General features: G+C 43.4%; 1 protein-coding gene across 1 annotated transcript in view; it reads right to left on the bottom strand.

The window, feature by feature from the left end:
• Positions 1-16,331, bottom strand: part of LOC101644195 (regulator of G protein signaling 22) — a 101,463-nt gene that overhangs the window by 10,977 nt on the left and 74,155 nt on the right. The window contains exons 14-16 of the mRNA XM_013006869.2: positions 12,828-12,989; positions 8,194-8,373; positions 3,805-3,954 (exon numbers count right to left, since the gene is read on the bottom strand). Coding sequence (XP_012862323.2) covers positions 3,805-3,954; positions 8,194-8,373; positions 12,828-12,989 — 492 coding nt within the window. The remainder of the gene's footprint in view (positions 1-3,804; positions 3,955-8,193; positions 8,374-12,827; positions 12,990-16,331) is intronic.

Raw genomic sequence — 16,331 nt, 5'->3', positions numbered from 1 at the left:
GGCTCTCTGCTCTGCTCCCACGGTTGCTTTGCTGCACGCTTTTTGTGGTTTGCCTCGGTGTCTCAGGGTCAGTCTGGGCCAGTCCCAACACTGAGTCTCCAGCGTTGTCCCCCTTAGAGCCCAGGGCCATCAAGGGATGGCGTGTCTCGTAATGGGATCAGCCATAATGTTGTCATTGGTTTTTTTGTTGTTGTTGTGGTTTTGTTTTCTTTTGTCACTTTGTTTTGCTATGTCTTGTTTTTGTGTGCATATTATTATCTCTGCAGGTCCATCTAGATAAGATAGGCTGAACAGTCTGGAGGAGAAAACAATGGTTCCAGAGGGACATGGAAAAGGGGGAGGCAGCGGAAAGGAGGTGGAGTTGACCAACCCAGGGACAAGGGAACAACAAGTGATCCAAAATCAGTGGCGAGGAGGGTGTAAGAGGCCTGGTAGGAATTGAATAAGGGCAATGTAACCAAGAGAAATTACTGAAACCCAAAAGCTGAGCATGATAGTCATGATAGTGGGACAAGAGGAAAGAAAAAGTAAACAGAGGAAAGAACTAGGAGGCAAAGGGCATTTTTAGAGGTCTAAATACAGGCATGTACATATATAAATATATTTATATATTATAATGGGGAAATAGATCTATGTGCATATATATAGGTTTAATATTAAGGTAGCAGATGGACATTGGGCCTCTACTCAGGTACTCCCTCAATGCAAGAACACTTTATCCTATTAATATGGCATTCCATGATGTTCACCTTCCCGACACGATCGCTAAAGACAAATGTGTATATAAGCAACTGTGGCGAAGAAAGCTGATGGTACCGGCTATCAAAAGATACAGCGTCTGGGGTCTTAAAGACTAGAAGGTAAACAATGGCCATCTAGTTCAGAAGCAACAAAGCCCACATGGAAGAAGCACACCAGCCTGTGTGACCACAAGGTGTCGAAGGAATCAGGTATCAGGCATCAAAGAACAAAAACTCATATCATTGTGAGCGAGGGGTAGTGCAGATTGGGAACCCAAGACCCATCTGTAGGCAACTGGGCATCCCTTTACAGAAGGGTCGCAGGGAGGAGACAAGCCATCAGGGTACAATGTAGCAACGCTGAAACATTCAACTGTCCTCTAGTTCTTAAATGCTTCCTCCCTGTGAGATTATAAAGAGACTTCCCCCCAGCTTTGTCTCCCCCAAAGACATGCCAAATATTAGGGTTTTTTTGCCAACATATGGGGGAGGTCAGATACATAGAGACATCCTCCCTGAAGGCAATCAGTCGCCAGTCTACCGTAGGCCCTGCTCCCTGCTGTTAAAGACAATGGGCTACTCCCTGAAGGCTTTTGACCATTAGCTTGGTTCCTGTAGGTGGGGTTTACACCCTACTGATAATGGTTTCTATGGAGAACAGATCAAACCAGCTCAGTTACATCCAAAGTTAGGCTGTAGTCCTGAATCTAGGATCTGCCCATCTTGTCACATGTATAGCCCCATGTGACAATCCCTCCTCTTTCTATTCCTATTGCTTGTATGTCCCTAGATTGTCCCTCTCGCCTTGCTGTATAACCTATGTGCAACCCCTTCCTGTGACGTATGACTTTACCTGTAATTAGTGGGCTTGCATTGCAATAATTGGGTTAGCAATAAAGATCTCTCTCTTGGCTTCTCCCTTGGCCTCTGGTAGGCTCCCTCTCCTCCCGTTCCCTTTCCCCTCGTCCTCCTTCCCTTCCTTCTCTCTCCACGTGGACCACCAAGTGAGGCTGAGGTGAGGATTGCTACCATGAAATGTGTCTGACTCCATTACTTGAATCTCTCTTCTATCTCTCATGCTCTCTATGATTTTAATGTAATCTTTATATATCTCAGCCGTAAAATTGTGCCTATTGAACCCATGATTAGTAGTGGGGGGCTGGGACCCCCTTCCAACCACACCCCCCACCCCACTATCATGATCCCAATTCTACCTTACAAATCCGGCTAGACCAGAGGATGTACACTGGTACAGATAGGAACTGGAAACACAGGGAATCCAGGGCAGATGATCCTTCAGGACCAGTGGTGAGAGTGACATACCAGAGGGTGGAGGAAAGGTGGGGTAGAAAGGGGGAACCGATTATAAGGATCCACATATAACCTCCTCCCTGGGGGTCACAAAACAGAAAAGTGGGTGAAGGGAGACATCAGACAGTATAAGATATGACAAAATAATAATAATTTATAAATTATGAAGGGTTCATGGGGGATGGGGGAATGAAGAGGGAGGGAGAAAAAATGAGCTGATATGAAGGGCTCAAGTAGAAAGCAAATGTTTTGAGAATGATGAGGGCAACAAATGTACAAATGTGCTTGACATACAATGGATGGATGGATGGATTGTGATAAGAGTTAAATGAGCCCCCAATAAAATGATTTAAAAAACAAAAAAACATTTGCTTTCTACTTGAGCCCTTGGTATGACCTCCTCATTTTTCCTCTCCCTCCCTGTCCCCTCTCCTTCATGAACCCTTGATAATTTATAAATTCTTATTTTGTAATTTATAAATTCTTATTTTGTCGTGTTTTACACTGTCTACTTTTCTGTTGTCCGACCCCCAGGGAGGGGGTTCTATGTAGATCCTTTGGGCACATTTCTTACAATGCTGTCTGAAGTGCTTTTTGTAAGAAAACAAAATAACTCACAATAGGAAAATTGTGTATTATTCACATGGTGGAACAGTAGTATGAAGCAATTAATGTGAACAAAGTAAATCTAAATATATCAATGTTGGTAGAATTTTAAAAATATTCAATGTAAAAAGCAAGCTGTATAAAAATATAGTTCATAAATGGTACATTTATGTAAGTTGAATGCTTATTTAATGTATGTAAGTCCTATAATATTTATGAACGCACATGTTTATAGAAATCTACTTTTAAAAAGTGCTGGAAGACTGTATCTGAAACTTAAAAAGTTGCTCTTGGGAAAAAGAGAGGGTAGTAAAACTCAGGGCAGGGCTCAAAGAGACTTTGCTCCATTTTGAATCTTTTATTCCTTCAGGGAAAACAAGCCAGCCAGCACACGAGGCAAAAGGTTACTAGTGTCGATTCTGATCTGTGCAAATAGGAGTGTTTGCTATATCACTTTTTGCATATTGATCTTTACATGTAATTTTTAAAATAGAGTAGCCATAATCTTAAATGTAAAGCAAAATACATTATGGGGGGAGAAATTACTCCTCCACCCAAGTAAGTGAATAGGAAGAGAGAAGCACGAATGGATGGCTAAACGGAGAGACTAACAGACGGACCGAGGCAGGCTGGCCATTTCATAGCTCCCATTTACAACTTTCACTGCCCGTGTGTCCTTCCGTAATTTCTGCGTTGAAAATACCATTCCCTCCCCCATCCAGTCAATGGACAATGGCCACCAATGGTGCATTGACTATGTGCTGGGCACGGGGGTAGGTGCTTGTGAGAAATAGATACTGTCCTGAGGATCGCAGTTGAGGTGCGATAGAAGGTGACAGGTAGCCTTTAGTCACCCTGATGCAGTTACCTACACGGGAGGTAGGATGGTCACTGCCCAGGACACACACCAAGGGGCTGCCCAGGCCCCTGGGGGGGCGAGGAAGGCTCCCCTTGGAGGGGACCCGTGAGATGAGCTGTGACGAATCCAGCAGCAAGTCTGAAGGTGCTGCCCTGCAAGTCTTAACACCACTACACCCTGTCCCACAGCTTCTTCCTGTCTCTTCCCCCGCCCAGATCCGCTGACAGTCACACGTAATTACATACCTTTAACATGGCTCCGTAAACCCTAAAATGAGTCTTGTCTCACCTTGACAAATTTTTCGTCTTCCAAGCCTGGAAATTTCTTTCTCTTGTATTGCCTTCTCTCTAACACGCTCATAATCTTTTCATCAGTTAGGTTCTTCCTGAACTCGCAAAAACGAGGCCAGTATTTAAACAGAACCCCAAAAATTGTCATCTGCACAGAAAACAAAGTGGGTCTCAGGTTACAACTCTATACCAATGTACCAATTTAAACCTAATTCGCCATAGTAATGGATTAACAATCCTGTCTTTAATATTCAGCATGTTTCCTCCAAACTTAGTCTCCAGACATCTTGGTATCATGGAACTCAGCACAAGCTTATCACCCGTGCTTTTTATTACCGATGCGAAGTCTTTCCTTAAGAAACAGGAAAAAACCGTACACATTGAAGTACACTTAACTCTTTATGATTCCCTAACCAATCGACTGTATTAATAAAGACTCCATTAGATCTTTTTAAATAAGAAATTTATGTTTTCTTTTAAGACCCATGCTGCCTGATCTGCCACATACTCTGTTGTTTCAGGCAAGTATTCCAAATATTCAGTGCATCAAGGGGAGCCCCCACCCCCTTTTCCTTTCTTTCTGAGAAAGGAAATGCCATTTTGCCTCTGGAAAGCTCTTAAACGAAACAGCAGATCTAATAATAAATCTTGAGTAACTTTTCAATGATATAATCTCCCTTTTATCTGAGAGCAAGAAAAGTAGCATTTTAAAAGTAGAACAGGGTCCTGGACAAATGCTTTCTAGGAGGACACTCTACAGTAAGTGATTAATTGTGATACTTCCAGAGATAAGAAGGGCTGCTCAGAGTCCTGAGCCAAGTTCTGCCCATTAGTGCCCGAGGCACACTTCCAAGAAGCTCGGACTTGCCACATCACATCAACAAGTCCAATATCTTGCTGCTAGGAATGGCTTTTTCCTAATGCCCTGGAGAAAATGAGCCATCCCATTAGGCTCCAAGCCAAGGCATAGGGGGAAAGAGGAATTATTTTCAAATAAATGCTGCAGTAATAAACAGAGCCCTGGACCGTCGGGTCTCACTATCCGTCTTTCCAGGACGAGAATGCTGGGCGTAATTCTGAAATTATTTCCTCCCTTTAAAAGGGTGTTGTTCTCTCCGTGAGTTCTGCAGCCTCCGCGGGCTACGAAAGTTGAAAAGCCAGAGATCGTTTCTTTGATGAAGTGCAGACCTCAAGGCTGCCGCGCATGTAGATTTACTCACCATGCACCTCACCAGGGAATCCATTCCCAACAGCTTTTACTCTGAACTTTAAATACTCTGCCTTCTCCCTGTACCAAATGGCCAGACTTCTCGGTTCTCCCGGACCCGGCCCATCCCCGGCTCTCACATATTGCCATCTGGAAGCCCTTCCAGTAAGAGCCGTCCAATAAGGACACAATTGTTCAATGCAAGACACAAAATAATCCTACTCCTGAAAACTGAGATTCTAACAATGGCCAAGTTGTGGATTACAAAACATTTTCATAACTACAGAGTCTGTACACCACCATCAGATGGGCAGTGGTCTCTAGTATGCATTAAAAAGAGGTGGTCACAGCTGGCATAGTAAGTGGTTTGGTAAACTTTACCTTATAGGACAAAACCTTTCATGCTGTTGGGAAGGAGGGAGGGTGGTGGCAAGGTGGGGCCACAGGGACCACATGCTAACAGAAGCAGCTGCTGCTAACTTATTGCTCAGTTTTCCACTCAACTTACCATATATACTCGAGTATAAGCTGACCCGAATATAAGTCTAGGCATCTAATTTTACCACAAAACTGCATTAAAAATGTGTTGGAAAACTCGGCTTATACACAAGTATGTATGGTAGTTCTCATTTCCAGTTTAATCTTATTCCTTCCCATCATGGTAGATTTCTTCTTGCAGCACTCATTCTTCTGTTCAAAAAGGTTTAACGGATGCCTACTCTGTGCTAGGCATTAGGGCACACAAATAACTTAGAAACTCTCCCTGCCTTCAAAGAGCTTATGCTCCAATGGGAAGGTCAGCCATGAGCGCAATCACCTTCCAGTTAGTGTGGCAGAGTGTCGAGTGTAGTAACAGACAAATGCAGGGTCTTGTATTACAAAGGCACAAGGGAGCGCACCTAAGACTGCAAAGAGCTCAGGAGGGAAGGGAGAAGGGCCACGTGGAGAGCTTCAAATATCTCAAGGTGACTGCATCGATGAGGGCATTTCAAACAAGTGCATGGGGAGGTTCCATCCTCGTTTAATTCCATTGCCCACAAAGTTTGTAAAGCCCCTCAGAGATGGCAGGGATGGTATATGGTTAGAGTGGACTTCATTCTGAGGTGCTGGGGAGATATTGAGAAAAATATTTTAAAATTTTTTTATCTATAAAAATTAAATGTGGAATATATGGATTGTGATAAGGGCTGTACGAGCCCCCAATAAAATTATTTTTTTAATTAAACATGTGCATCATTAGTACTATTGTATTTGGTTATGACTAAGAAGTTTTCATGACTTTCCCTTTATCTGCTTCACCACATTCATGGATATATTTGTAACAAAGGCATATACTATCCGTGTATCTACTCATAGAGCACAGTGATTGCAGGAGTGTGTATACCACAGTATTTATCTCCGTTGCCTCTAACTCTTGCAAACCTCCCAGTGTCTTCCCCTGCCTCCATCTTTTTCTTTTTTTGGCCAGCCTCTCTCTTACTGTATATTGTCTTCCCTTCACCAAAATGAATGTCTGTCTACCCTCTAGCCAATGAAATATTTGAAGCAGTGATGTGGCGTGATCCAATATAGACTTTGAAAAGCAGTGGGCTGTCTGTGGTGGCGGGAGTGATTTGTAGATTGCTGAGAAGTGGGGGCACTCGTGGGGTGGGTAATCAACGAGAGAAATGTCGCGGCTCTCACCTGTGGTGGTGGCAGCGTGGCGTTTGGGGCTAAGTGTTAGGAATGCCAGACAAGCAGGAGACACGTGGAAGTTTCCAGGATGGATGAGAAATGGAGAGAGGGGAATGAGGAAGAAGAAAACATGGAGATGGCAGCCAGCCCTCTGGCTTGCACACCTGGGAAGGAGGTGATGTCATTCTCTGACACGGGAAGCACAGGAGGGGTTAGAAGCTATAGGCTACAGGACTCCAATAGACCTCACTGGCTGCGATCTCTGGGGAGTGGGCCAAGACCAACCCAGGTACGCCCCAGTCCTGGATGGACTCCAGACCTTCACGGTCAGAGTCAAGGTCTTACTGCCTGGGAACCAGCTTGGCCTGCTTGTCAGGAGGGCCGGGGCTAAACGATGGTCTCCGACGTCTGTCTATGTACACATGCTACAGTTCTGGCACCGTGTTTTCTCTGTGGCTCTCTAGCACATCCTCCACCATTCTACTCCATCTTCGCCTATTTCAAGACACCATTTGGGTGGTGAGTCCATTTTCAGTCCCTTTGAGGATGTCGAACACAGCTGGCTCCCAACTGGACAGGAAGGCCTAATGGCCTTTTCCACACTCTAGGGCAGTCACACCCTAAAACTCTGTTTCTTATCACTTAGCTCATGACACGGCCTTCCCTACTACCCCTATTATAATTTATTTTTCTTAATCAGTTTTTAGGAACAGCATCACTAAAAGGCTTTTCAAAATGCAAATAAATTATATTCACCAAGTCACTGTTTTCTATTATTTATCTTAAAAAGAAGTAACTTGAGTGAGTGAACAGGCCTGACTTTCTTTTCACAAGCTTGTGTACTTAATGCGGGTCGAGGACTTACATCTCCTCTCACTTATTTTATGAGCTATGTGAATGTTTCAATCTTTAAAAATACACAAATCTCGAGGCCTACATATTTTACATATTTTTAAGCTAGCAGAGATTTCAAAAGGCACTATGGATGGTGAAAAAGGAAGCCGGAGCTTTGTAAGTTGGAAACAAAAATCAACAATCACAGAAAGCCCCACTGTAGTATTTAAGTAGTTTTACTTGCTGTGTACTATGGTTATCCAAATACGAGTTACCTGTGTCTTCTATTTCAGGGGTCTATGTGGCAAAGTCTTAATTTGGTAGAATACATCCCAGAAGTAGAAGGATTGGGACCTTGTCAAACACGAAGGCAAAGAGTTTTAAAAGATATCTACATTATCAATCTATTGTTTAAAACGTTGAGTCATGCCCTTTGATCTTTTTCTTTTATTTTTTTGCCCCTTGATCTTTTACTTACCTCCCCTGCCATCAAATTGCTTTCCTGTCAGAGTAAACTGGCCCCCTTTGGATTTCAGAGGCTATAAATTTTCATAGAAGCAGACTGTCTCATCTTTCTCCTGAGAAGTGGCTGGTGGATTTGAACTCCTGACCTTGCAGTTAGCACACCAATGCATAACCCACTCTGCTACTAGGGTGTCCTGGATCTCTTACCTGAGCCTCTCTAAATATATATGGTCCTAACTCCTTCCTGTGTTCAATAATCTTCTGGGCTTGCTCAATTGGAATGTCAATTTGTAAAGATGGGGGAATGGTGGAATTAATAAAGCAGTTGATAATTGTTGTGATCTTCTTCTGGATGACGGACTCCTCACAATGAGAATGGCACAGGTCCTGAAGAAGGAGGAAGGGAGAGAGAAGGTGCATGAGTGGCGCACTACTTAGAGCACTTTATGCAACGGGGTCAATGTGTGTTTCAATGCATGTACATATTTTCAAACTAGGTACCCTCCTGAGGGTGACAAGTCAGGAGGGAAGAAAGAACCCTGTTTGTTTACTGTTTTTGTCCCCTGTGCTTAGGGTTATCAAACCTAACACTTGGGTACATAGAACTTACAGAAGTACAGGCTGAAACCTATTTCATTCCGGGTGTGTGTGTGTGTGTTTTTTTCCAGGCAAAGAAACAGCTTTCATATCTGTTTTGAGTCATTTAACAAATATATGTGAGGTTCTCTGCAATATGTCAGATAGTAACCTCGGCTCCGAAATACAGACCTGACCTTTAAAAGGTTCAGTCTTTAGTGGAGGATCAAGTGTGAAAACACATGGTTCTGATTCGGGGTCGTTAACCCAGGTGGCATGGTGGGTTGGGCACTGGGCTGCTGACAGGTGGTCAGTTTGAACCAGCAGCTGCTGGGAGCAGGATGAGGCAATCTGCCTCTGTCCAAATGTACCACCTCAGACAGTCTAGGGAGTAGTCCTGCTCTGCCCGGCAGGGTCGCTGAGGCAGCTTCAACAAGATGGTGCGGTGACAGTCTTGCTGTTAGGTACCCCGGAGTTGGTTCTCACCCATAGCGACCCTAGGCACAACAGAAGGAAACACTGGCCCTTCCTGCACGTCCTGTGCCACCCTTCCAATTGTCCCTATGCCTGAGCCCATTGCTGCAGCCACAGTGTCAGTCCACCCGCTGAGATGGTCCTGGGTAAGCGCTCTTTCAGCTTAAAAGTGGAGGAGAGCTTTGCCAGCCAGAACTGCGTCTATGGGCAACTGAGGTGGGATGAGCAGCACAGGAGGGATGAGGGATGTCTGTGTTGCCCTAGCCACCCATTCACATGATCCTCCTAAGTTCTAAGAACTTAAAGATAATGAGCATATGTTAAAGGGGCTCCATTTTTATGTCACAGATACCATGTCACCACTTAAAAAAAAAAAGCGAACAGGTAGCTTGGCTTGAATGATGATATTTCCCTGTCAGCGTCATTGTTCTTTGTCACTGGAAAGCAAAGCTATTTGAAAGTTTCTCACTCCAAGTCAGAAATGAGTCAACACTGATGAAGCGCCCACTAGTAGTTACGCTTTGAGCTGCCAACTGCAAGGGAAGCAGTTCCCACACCACCAGCTGCTCCACGGGAGAAAGAGAAGGTTTTCTACCATCTTGAAACCGCACGGCTGAGGTAGGTGGGGGTGGAGGTGGGGGCGGCAGTTCTACCTTGTCTAGAGGTCATGCTATGAGTCAGAATTGACTCGATGGCATTGCGCTGGGTTGGCTTTTGGTAATCTAGACAAGGAGCCCAGGTGGCACCGTGAGCTAGGCATGGGATTGTTAACCACAAGGTTGGTGGTTCCAACCCCATCAGCCGCTCCGAGGGAGGAAGATGAGGCTGGCTGTTGTGAGGATGTCATCGCAGAAACTCTCCCCTACGGGGTAGCTATGAATAGGAATGAGCTGTATTCTGCACAGTGCCGTCGCCGTCTTATGGGGTCAAGAAAAGAAAGAAAAATTCTAGTGACTGCCATGCGAAAGGTTACATACTGTTTGGCATCGGTTATGCTTTAAAACAAAAACCAAAACAACAGCAAAAAACAACACTGATGTAAATGTTACAATGTGACTGTTCCAAATAAGGTGGCACTTTCTACTCAATGCAACAATCACCTCCACAGAAAAAGGGGCGCTGGTGGCGTAGTCATTGCATGTGGGGCTGCTAACCCTAATGTCAGCAGTTTGAGACCATGTGGTTGTTACATCATCTGGTGTCCATTTGAAAGGATTACGAGTGAAGGGGTGGAGTCTGGCCTGTCAATCAAGATATAACCAATGAGGCCTCTGTGTGGGCATGGCCTTCTCCTGAGAATTCCGGGAACTTCTAACAGCCCTGACTTTGCTATTATTCGTGTGAATAGTTAGAGCGTGGATCACTGTTTCCCAACATTTTTAAGGTCTGCGTCTTCCTTGAGGTATAAAAAAGTGTCACGTTAGTTTTTATTTCTATACTTTAACACAACACCGGGCACATTCGATTATAAATCCAATGCTTGTGGAATGAGCAAATTTGCCTCTACACCATGATTTTTAAATAGTTACCTGGCATGATGTGCCCTTTCTGCTCTACTGGAGAAGACAATGAAGAAAAAGGACAGCTGTGATGGAGAACCCCAAACCAAGAGCTGACTGTGCCTGAATCTATCCTTGGGAAAGCCTAGTTTACAAGCCTATCTCATTTCCTCTACTGAGCTAGCCATCAGACAAGAGGCTTGTACCAGAAGGGCTAGACTTAATAAAAGCCCACGGTCATCTAGTCTATTCTGACTCACAGTGACCCTACAGGGCAGAGTAGAATGGGCCCGGTGGGTTTCCGAGGCTTGAAATCTGGCTCAACCAATTCTCAGTGGTTTGGTGTTTTGAACTCCTGGCCTGTAACGCACTACTCCAGTGGGCTCCTTGGGTTATACTGAATCCTATTCCTATTAGCCTAAACATAGCTCTGCCTGCCTATAATCAACAATTGCCTATATATTTATGTATAGGCAAATATGTTGCATATGTAGCTGTTCTTACTTTCTTATTCAATGTTAAACATTTATAACAAGAGCAAAAAATTGACTATCCAACTATTTGGTGCATGAACATACATCTGGGAGTACAGATGCTGAGGTGAGAAGCAAGAGTAATGTTGACTGTGATGGTTAAGGTTATGTGTCAGCTTGGCTGGACCATGATTCTCAGTGGTTTGGCAGTCATGTAATTTGTGATCTGATGTGGTCATCCTCCACTTTTGGATAATGTCAATTTTCATAGAGCAACCTGGCCATTGGAACTTAAACGTGTCAATAGTGAGGAGTGAGTGTATGTTTACTGAGATAGGACAGGATGCCTTGCAAGTTATGGTAGTTACATAATCTGGTGTCAATTTGGGACTTTAGAGGATTAAGAGTGAAGGGGTAGAGTCCAGTCTGTCAATTGGGTCATAGCCAATGAGGCCTCTGTGTGGGCATGGCCTTCTGAGAATTCTGGGAACTCCTGTATTTTCTCCCTGGAGGTCAGAGACCACTCTCTCTCTGCTCGCTTCCTGCAAGATCCCTGAGGAGAAGCCACATGGACCTACCCTGATGCAGCCCCGGGAGTTGTAGAAGCCACGTGGAAACCCCTGCCCACACTGAGATGCTTACAATGCCACTGGATCCAAAGACTTTCTACCCACTGGCCTGTGATTGTCCTGCATTCGGCGTCATTGCATGTGTTTCGTGAGTCTGAAGAGGACTTTATAGATTGGTATTGGACATATGGGCTAATATTAGACTTAGGAGCTTGGACTGGACTGGGTTAGGATGCTTTCTTAATTACAATTACCCTTTATATAAAACTCACTCTTATACACACATGAGTGTCCATGAATTTGTTTCTCTAGTCTACCCAGACTAACACACCAGTAAAGGTTGCTCTGAATCCTAGAAGCATTTTGGTAGAAAATAATAGCTACTCTCAATAATTTCTAGATCATGCATTCAAGTCTAGATGACGTAAACTGGGCAGTGCTATCTTCCTCTCTGATGCAGATATTTTATATAATGTCATCAAATACCTTTATCTGAAAATCACGTCTGTGGAAAAATTCCCATACCAGTTCATTCCACTTTCCCACAAACTTTGTGAAGTCCCATCACACTGATGACTTCCTTCGTTAGCATTAGGCCACTCTTTCTGATAGCAAAGCCTTTTCGTCGCTATTGGTGTACTGTCTTTGTGTGCTATTGTAAATAAGTCTGGGAGGACTTTTTGTACAGAAATCTTGATTAAAATACACAATATGGGTATCTCTAAGAAGAAATGGGTACAGTATGTACAATGTGTATACAGTTACAAATAGATGGTATACAGCAGTGTTTTCCAAAGTGTGCAATACCACCCCCCCACCCCCCAAGGAGTGCTAGAGTAAGGTGGGGTAGCAGGCTGTAGAAGCAGATACTTACACTTTATCCTGGACTGTGCATTATAGTACAGAAGTTTTTAACTACCAGGGTGTGCTGAGCAATTTTTTTTCTCTAAAGGGATGGTAGCCCAAATAAATTTTGGACTTTTGGGATGGAAAGTTATCTTTTGAGAAAGGTTCTCATCAGATCATAAAACATTATCTTGAAACCCTTATACTATTATTCCAGGGCTCTTCTTACTGTTCACTATAAAACAATAAATGTATTTAGACATGAAACCATAAACATCTCAACATTTACATATCGGGTTGGAGATGACATCAAAATTGAGATATCTTATACAAATCATGTCCATAAAGTTAGCTGATTATCCTCTCTGGAAAAAGGGCGCTTTATCCAGTCCTCCATACAATACCTTATATTTTTGTACTTCTTGCCAAAAGAGCACCCCGTTTTCCAACAAATCTCCTTGTAGAGCCACAAAACTCTGGAATTGTCTCGCAGTCACGGGGTTCAGCAACGCTTTACGGAAAGCAATGATTTCACAAGATGAAGAGATCCACCTACTCTCAATCGGCTGTCCAAAACAAGAGAAGAGAAAGTCAGACGTGCTCGGACATAGCAGGCAAGCCATGCGTCAGGTTACGCACGATCCATTTGGATCCTCTGGATCCTGACTGCTGAACTCCGTGGCCCAGAAGCAGCAGATGGTGGAAATGGTCCTCTCCCCTCGGCCGCTTTGATTTGTGCAAGGCATGTTTTGTAAGAGGTAGAAAAGGGAAAAATGACTGGATGTGATTTAGAACAGATGACCACACCGCTCAAGAATGTTAGCCGTCATTACCATTTGGGATTGTGGCAAAAAAACGAAAGGCAAACCCCCTAGCTGTTAGTGCCTGGTGCGAGCCCTGTACCCAAGGAGAACAAAGAAATCACATTGTTCTGATGACGGGCGGAAATCACATTGTTCTGATGACGGGTGATCTCCTCACTGGGCAGATTACACAGGAAGGTGTGCATTCCAACAACACGTTCTTGCCGGGTCGGCTAACATAGCTTTGGGGATATTCAGGAAAATGTACCAGTTAAAAAGTAATTCATTCTCTATCTTTTACAAAGTACATTTACGACGCCTTTTCAGTGTTTTAAGAAAAACAGTTACCAGTTAATCCCAGAGTTGAAGTAGAGAGGGTAGGGCCGAGGGTTGCGCTAACCCTCTCCTAGGAAGGTCAAGTCATCGGTGAGACAAGCACAATATTTAGTGGTAAATTATCACTAACAATTAGTGGTGATTATGTTTAAAATTACTTATTGTTTATATAGTAATTATTTATTACACAGTTGCTATTTACAAAAGTAATTCATAATAGCAAATGATCTTTAAAATAATAGATATCTGATTGGAACCTTATGTAAAATAACAACAACAATAAAAAACAAATATTCATGATTTTTTAGTTAAGGCCTATTTACCTACACTTATTTTACATCTTCATAATTTTAAAAGAGACAATATATCAGAATTCAAAAACACATGAAATAGATTTTATTTAATTTACTGAGTATATGTTTTTAACTGTATTAGTTTTATTGAATTTCCCCAAAGCTGATTACCACCAGCCGCTCCACGGAAGAAAGAGGGGCTTTCTACTCCTATAAAGAGTTACAGTCTCAGAAACCCACAGGGGCAGTTACTTACTGGGTGCTCAGCACCCCTTGGCAGTTAAAAACATTTCTACTATAACCCATAATCCAGGATAAAGTGTAAGCGTCTACTTTTACCCTGTCCTATAGGGTGGCAATGCATCAGAATGGACTTGCTGGCAGTGTTGGGTTTGATTTTTGGATTTTGGCCTACGAGGCAAGAAAGTATTATTAGAATGGCAGCATTTCTGATGAATTTAGTGAATCAAAATGCATATTGAATATTCATTATTGACAATACATAAGTTCCTATAAACAAGTTTCACATGGACATCAATACAAGTGTTTGAGAGAGTCCTGTAAAAAGTGCTAAGGAAACAGAAAAGGGGGAGGGAAAAATACCCCCTACTGTGATGGAATTGATGCCGACTCATAGCGAGGGTTTTATTGCCCCCTAGGGGTTCACAGGCCTGCCACCCCCTTCCTGTGGAGGGACTGGGAGGTTGGAACCACCAACCAGTCTGTTTGCACTTAACCGGCGTGCCACCGGGAGCACCACCAGAAGCAGGCGTGGCAGTTTGATATGGGGACCCCTGGGTTAGTAGCCAAGCCCTGTGTACCACTGTACCCTGGGGGCCTCTTAAGAAAGCACAAAGGAAGTGGTAACTAAGTGCCCCTGGAGGAAGTAAAAGCTGAACAGGGAAGGGCGCTGCTGGAGGACAGCTGAATTGGAAGCTGAAAGTGAAGATACTCCCCAGGCAGTCAATTAGAAAGGTGGAAACCTCCACCTACATCAGCGGTTCTCAACCTGTGGGTCGCGACCTCTTTGGTGGGGGGTGGGGGTCGAAGGACCCTTTCACAGGGGTCACTTAAGACCATTGGAAAACATATAAATATTTCACAATATATAATTAAATGTTGTTTTGTGATTAATCACTATGCTTTAATTATGTTTGTGTTCAATTTGAAACAATGAAAGTATATCCTGCATATCAGATACTTACATGACGATCCCTAACAGTAGCAAAAGTACCATTATGGAGTAGCAACGAAAATAATGTCATGGTTGGGGGTCACCACAACATGAGGAACTATATGAAAGGGTGGCGGCCTGAGGAAGGTAGAGAACCACTGCTCTAGATGAAGGGAGCCGACGCCCACGGTTATTTTAGTGGAAGCGCAAGTCCTGTGCTCCGGATGAAAGGCTAAGACCCTCAGCATGTGGCCCAGGTTAAAATTACAGCCCTTTAGAGAGAAGCGACTTGGAATTACAGGGGATGTTTATTGAAAACCCACTTAGCAAATAATATTTAAAGACTGGCTTCTTAAGATACTAAAACTTAGTACAGAGCAATATATAGATATTTCCTTTCATTCTACTTTTAGTTTTTCAGTTTAAAATCCAGCAAAAGAAGACAAATATTAAGATGTTGATTTTCTTTCCTTTCAAGAGGAAAAATGCAAAAAAAGAACATCTTAACAGGTACATATATTCCTCAGTCATTCAGAGAAACCTTTACAGACTTCATTTGGAGGGGATATGGTTGGATATTCTACTGTCAGCTGCAGGAAGCTAAATACACACAAACCTGTAAGCTGGACAAGACGACGCCTATCAACCTGATGCACAGTAGGTGATTTCCAGGATCTTAACAGATTGCAGTAGCTTTGACCTTCCCCAAAAGGACAGCTGTCCTCATTCTTTCCAAACTAAAATGTAGTTCTTAATGAAGAAGGGAAGGGGAGCTCATCTCCCCAGCGGACTCTGCTCTGTGCTTCCCATTCTTTTTGGTGAAATCCACTCTTCAAATAAACTCCCCGATGTCTCAATAAACCCACCACAAACAGAGTAATGAAACATATCATCTGGCCCGATAGACACATGCTTCTAAGGTTGGGTAGGTCCAGGAACTCTGTAAGAACGGGGCTCTGCACCAATGAAACATACAACTTTCCTCTAGTTCTTTAATGCTTCCTCCCCACCACTATCACGACCCCAATTCTACCTTACAAATCCCGCTAGACCAGAGGATGTGCACTGGTACAGACAGGAACTAGAAACACAGGGAATCCAGGACAGATGAAACCCTCAGGACCAATGACGGGTGATCTCCTCACTGGGCAGATTACACAGGAAGGTGTGCATTCCAACAACACGTTCTTGCCCGGTCGGCTAACATAGCTTTGGGGATATTCAGGAAAATGTACCAGTTAAAAAGTAATTCATTCTCTATCTTTTACAAAGTACATTTACGACGCCTTTTCAGTGTTTTAA

The sequence above is a fragment of the Echinops telfairi genome, unplaced genomic scaffold, assembly GCF_000313985.2.
Source record: "Echinops telfairi isolate 266 unplaced genomic scaffold, ASM31398v2 ScPeMD7_1;HRSCAF=3_0, whole genome shotgun sequence".
Lineage (NCBI taxonomy): Eukaryota > Metazoa > Chordata > Mammalia > Afrosoricida > Tenrecidae > Echinops > Echinops telfairi.
The sequence above is the reverse complement of the archived record's forward strand: the minus strand, read 5'-3'. Positions and strand labels throughout refer to the sequence as shown.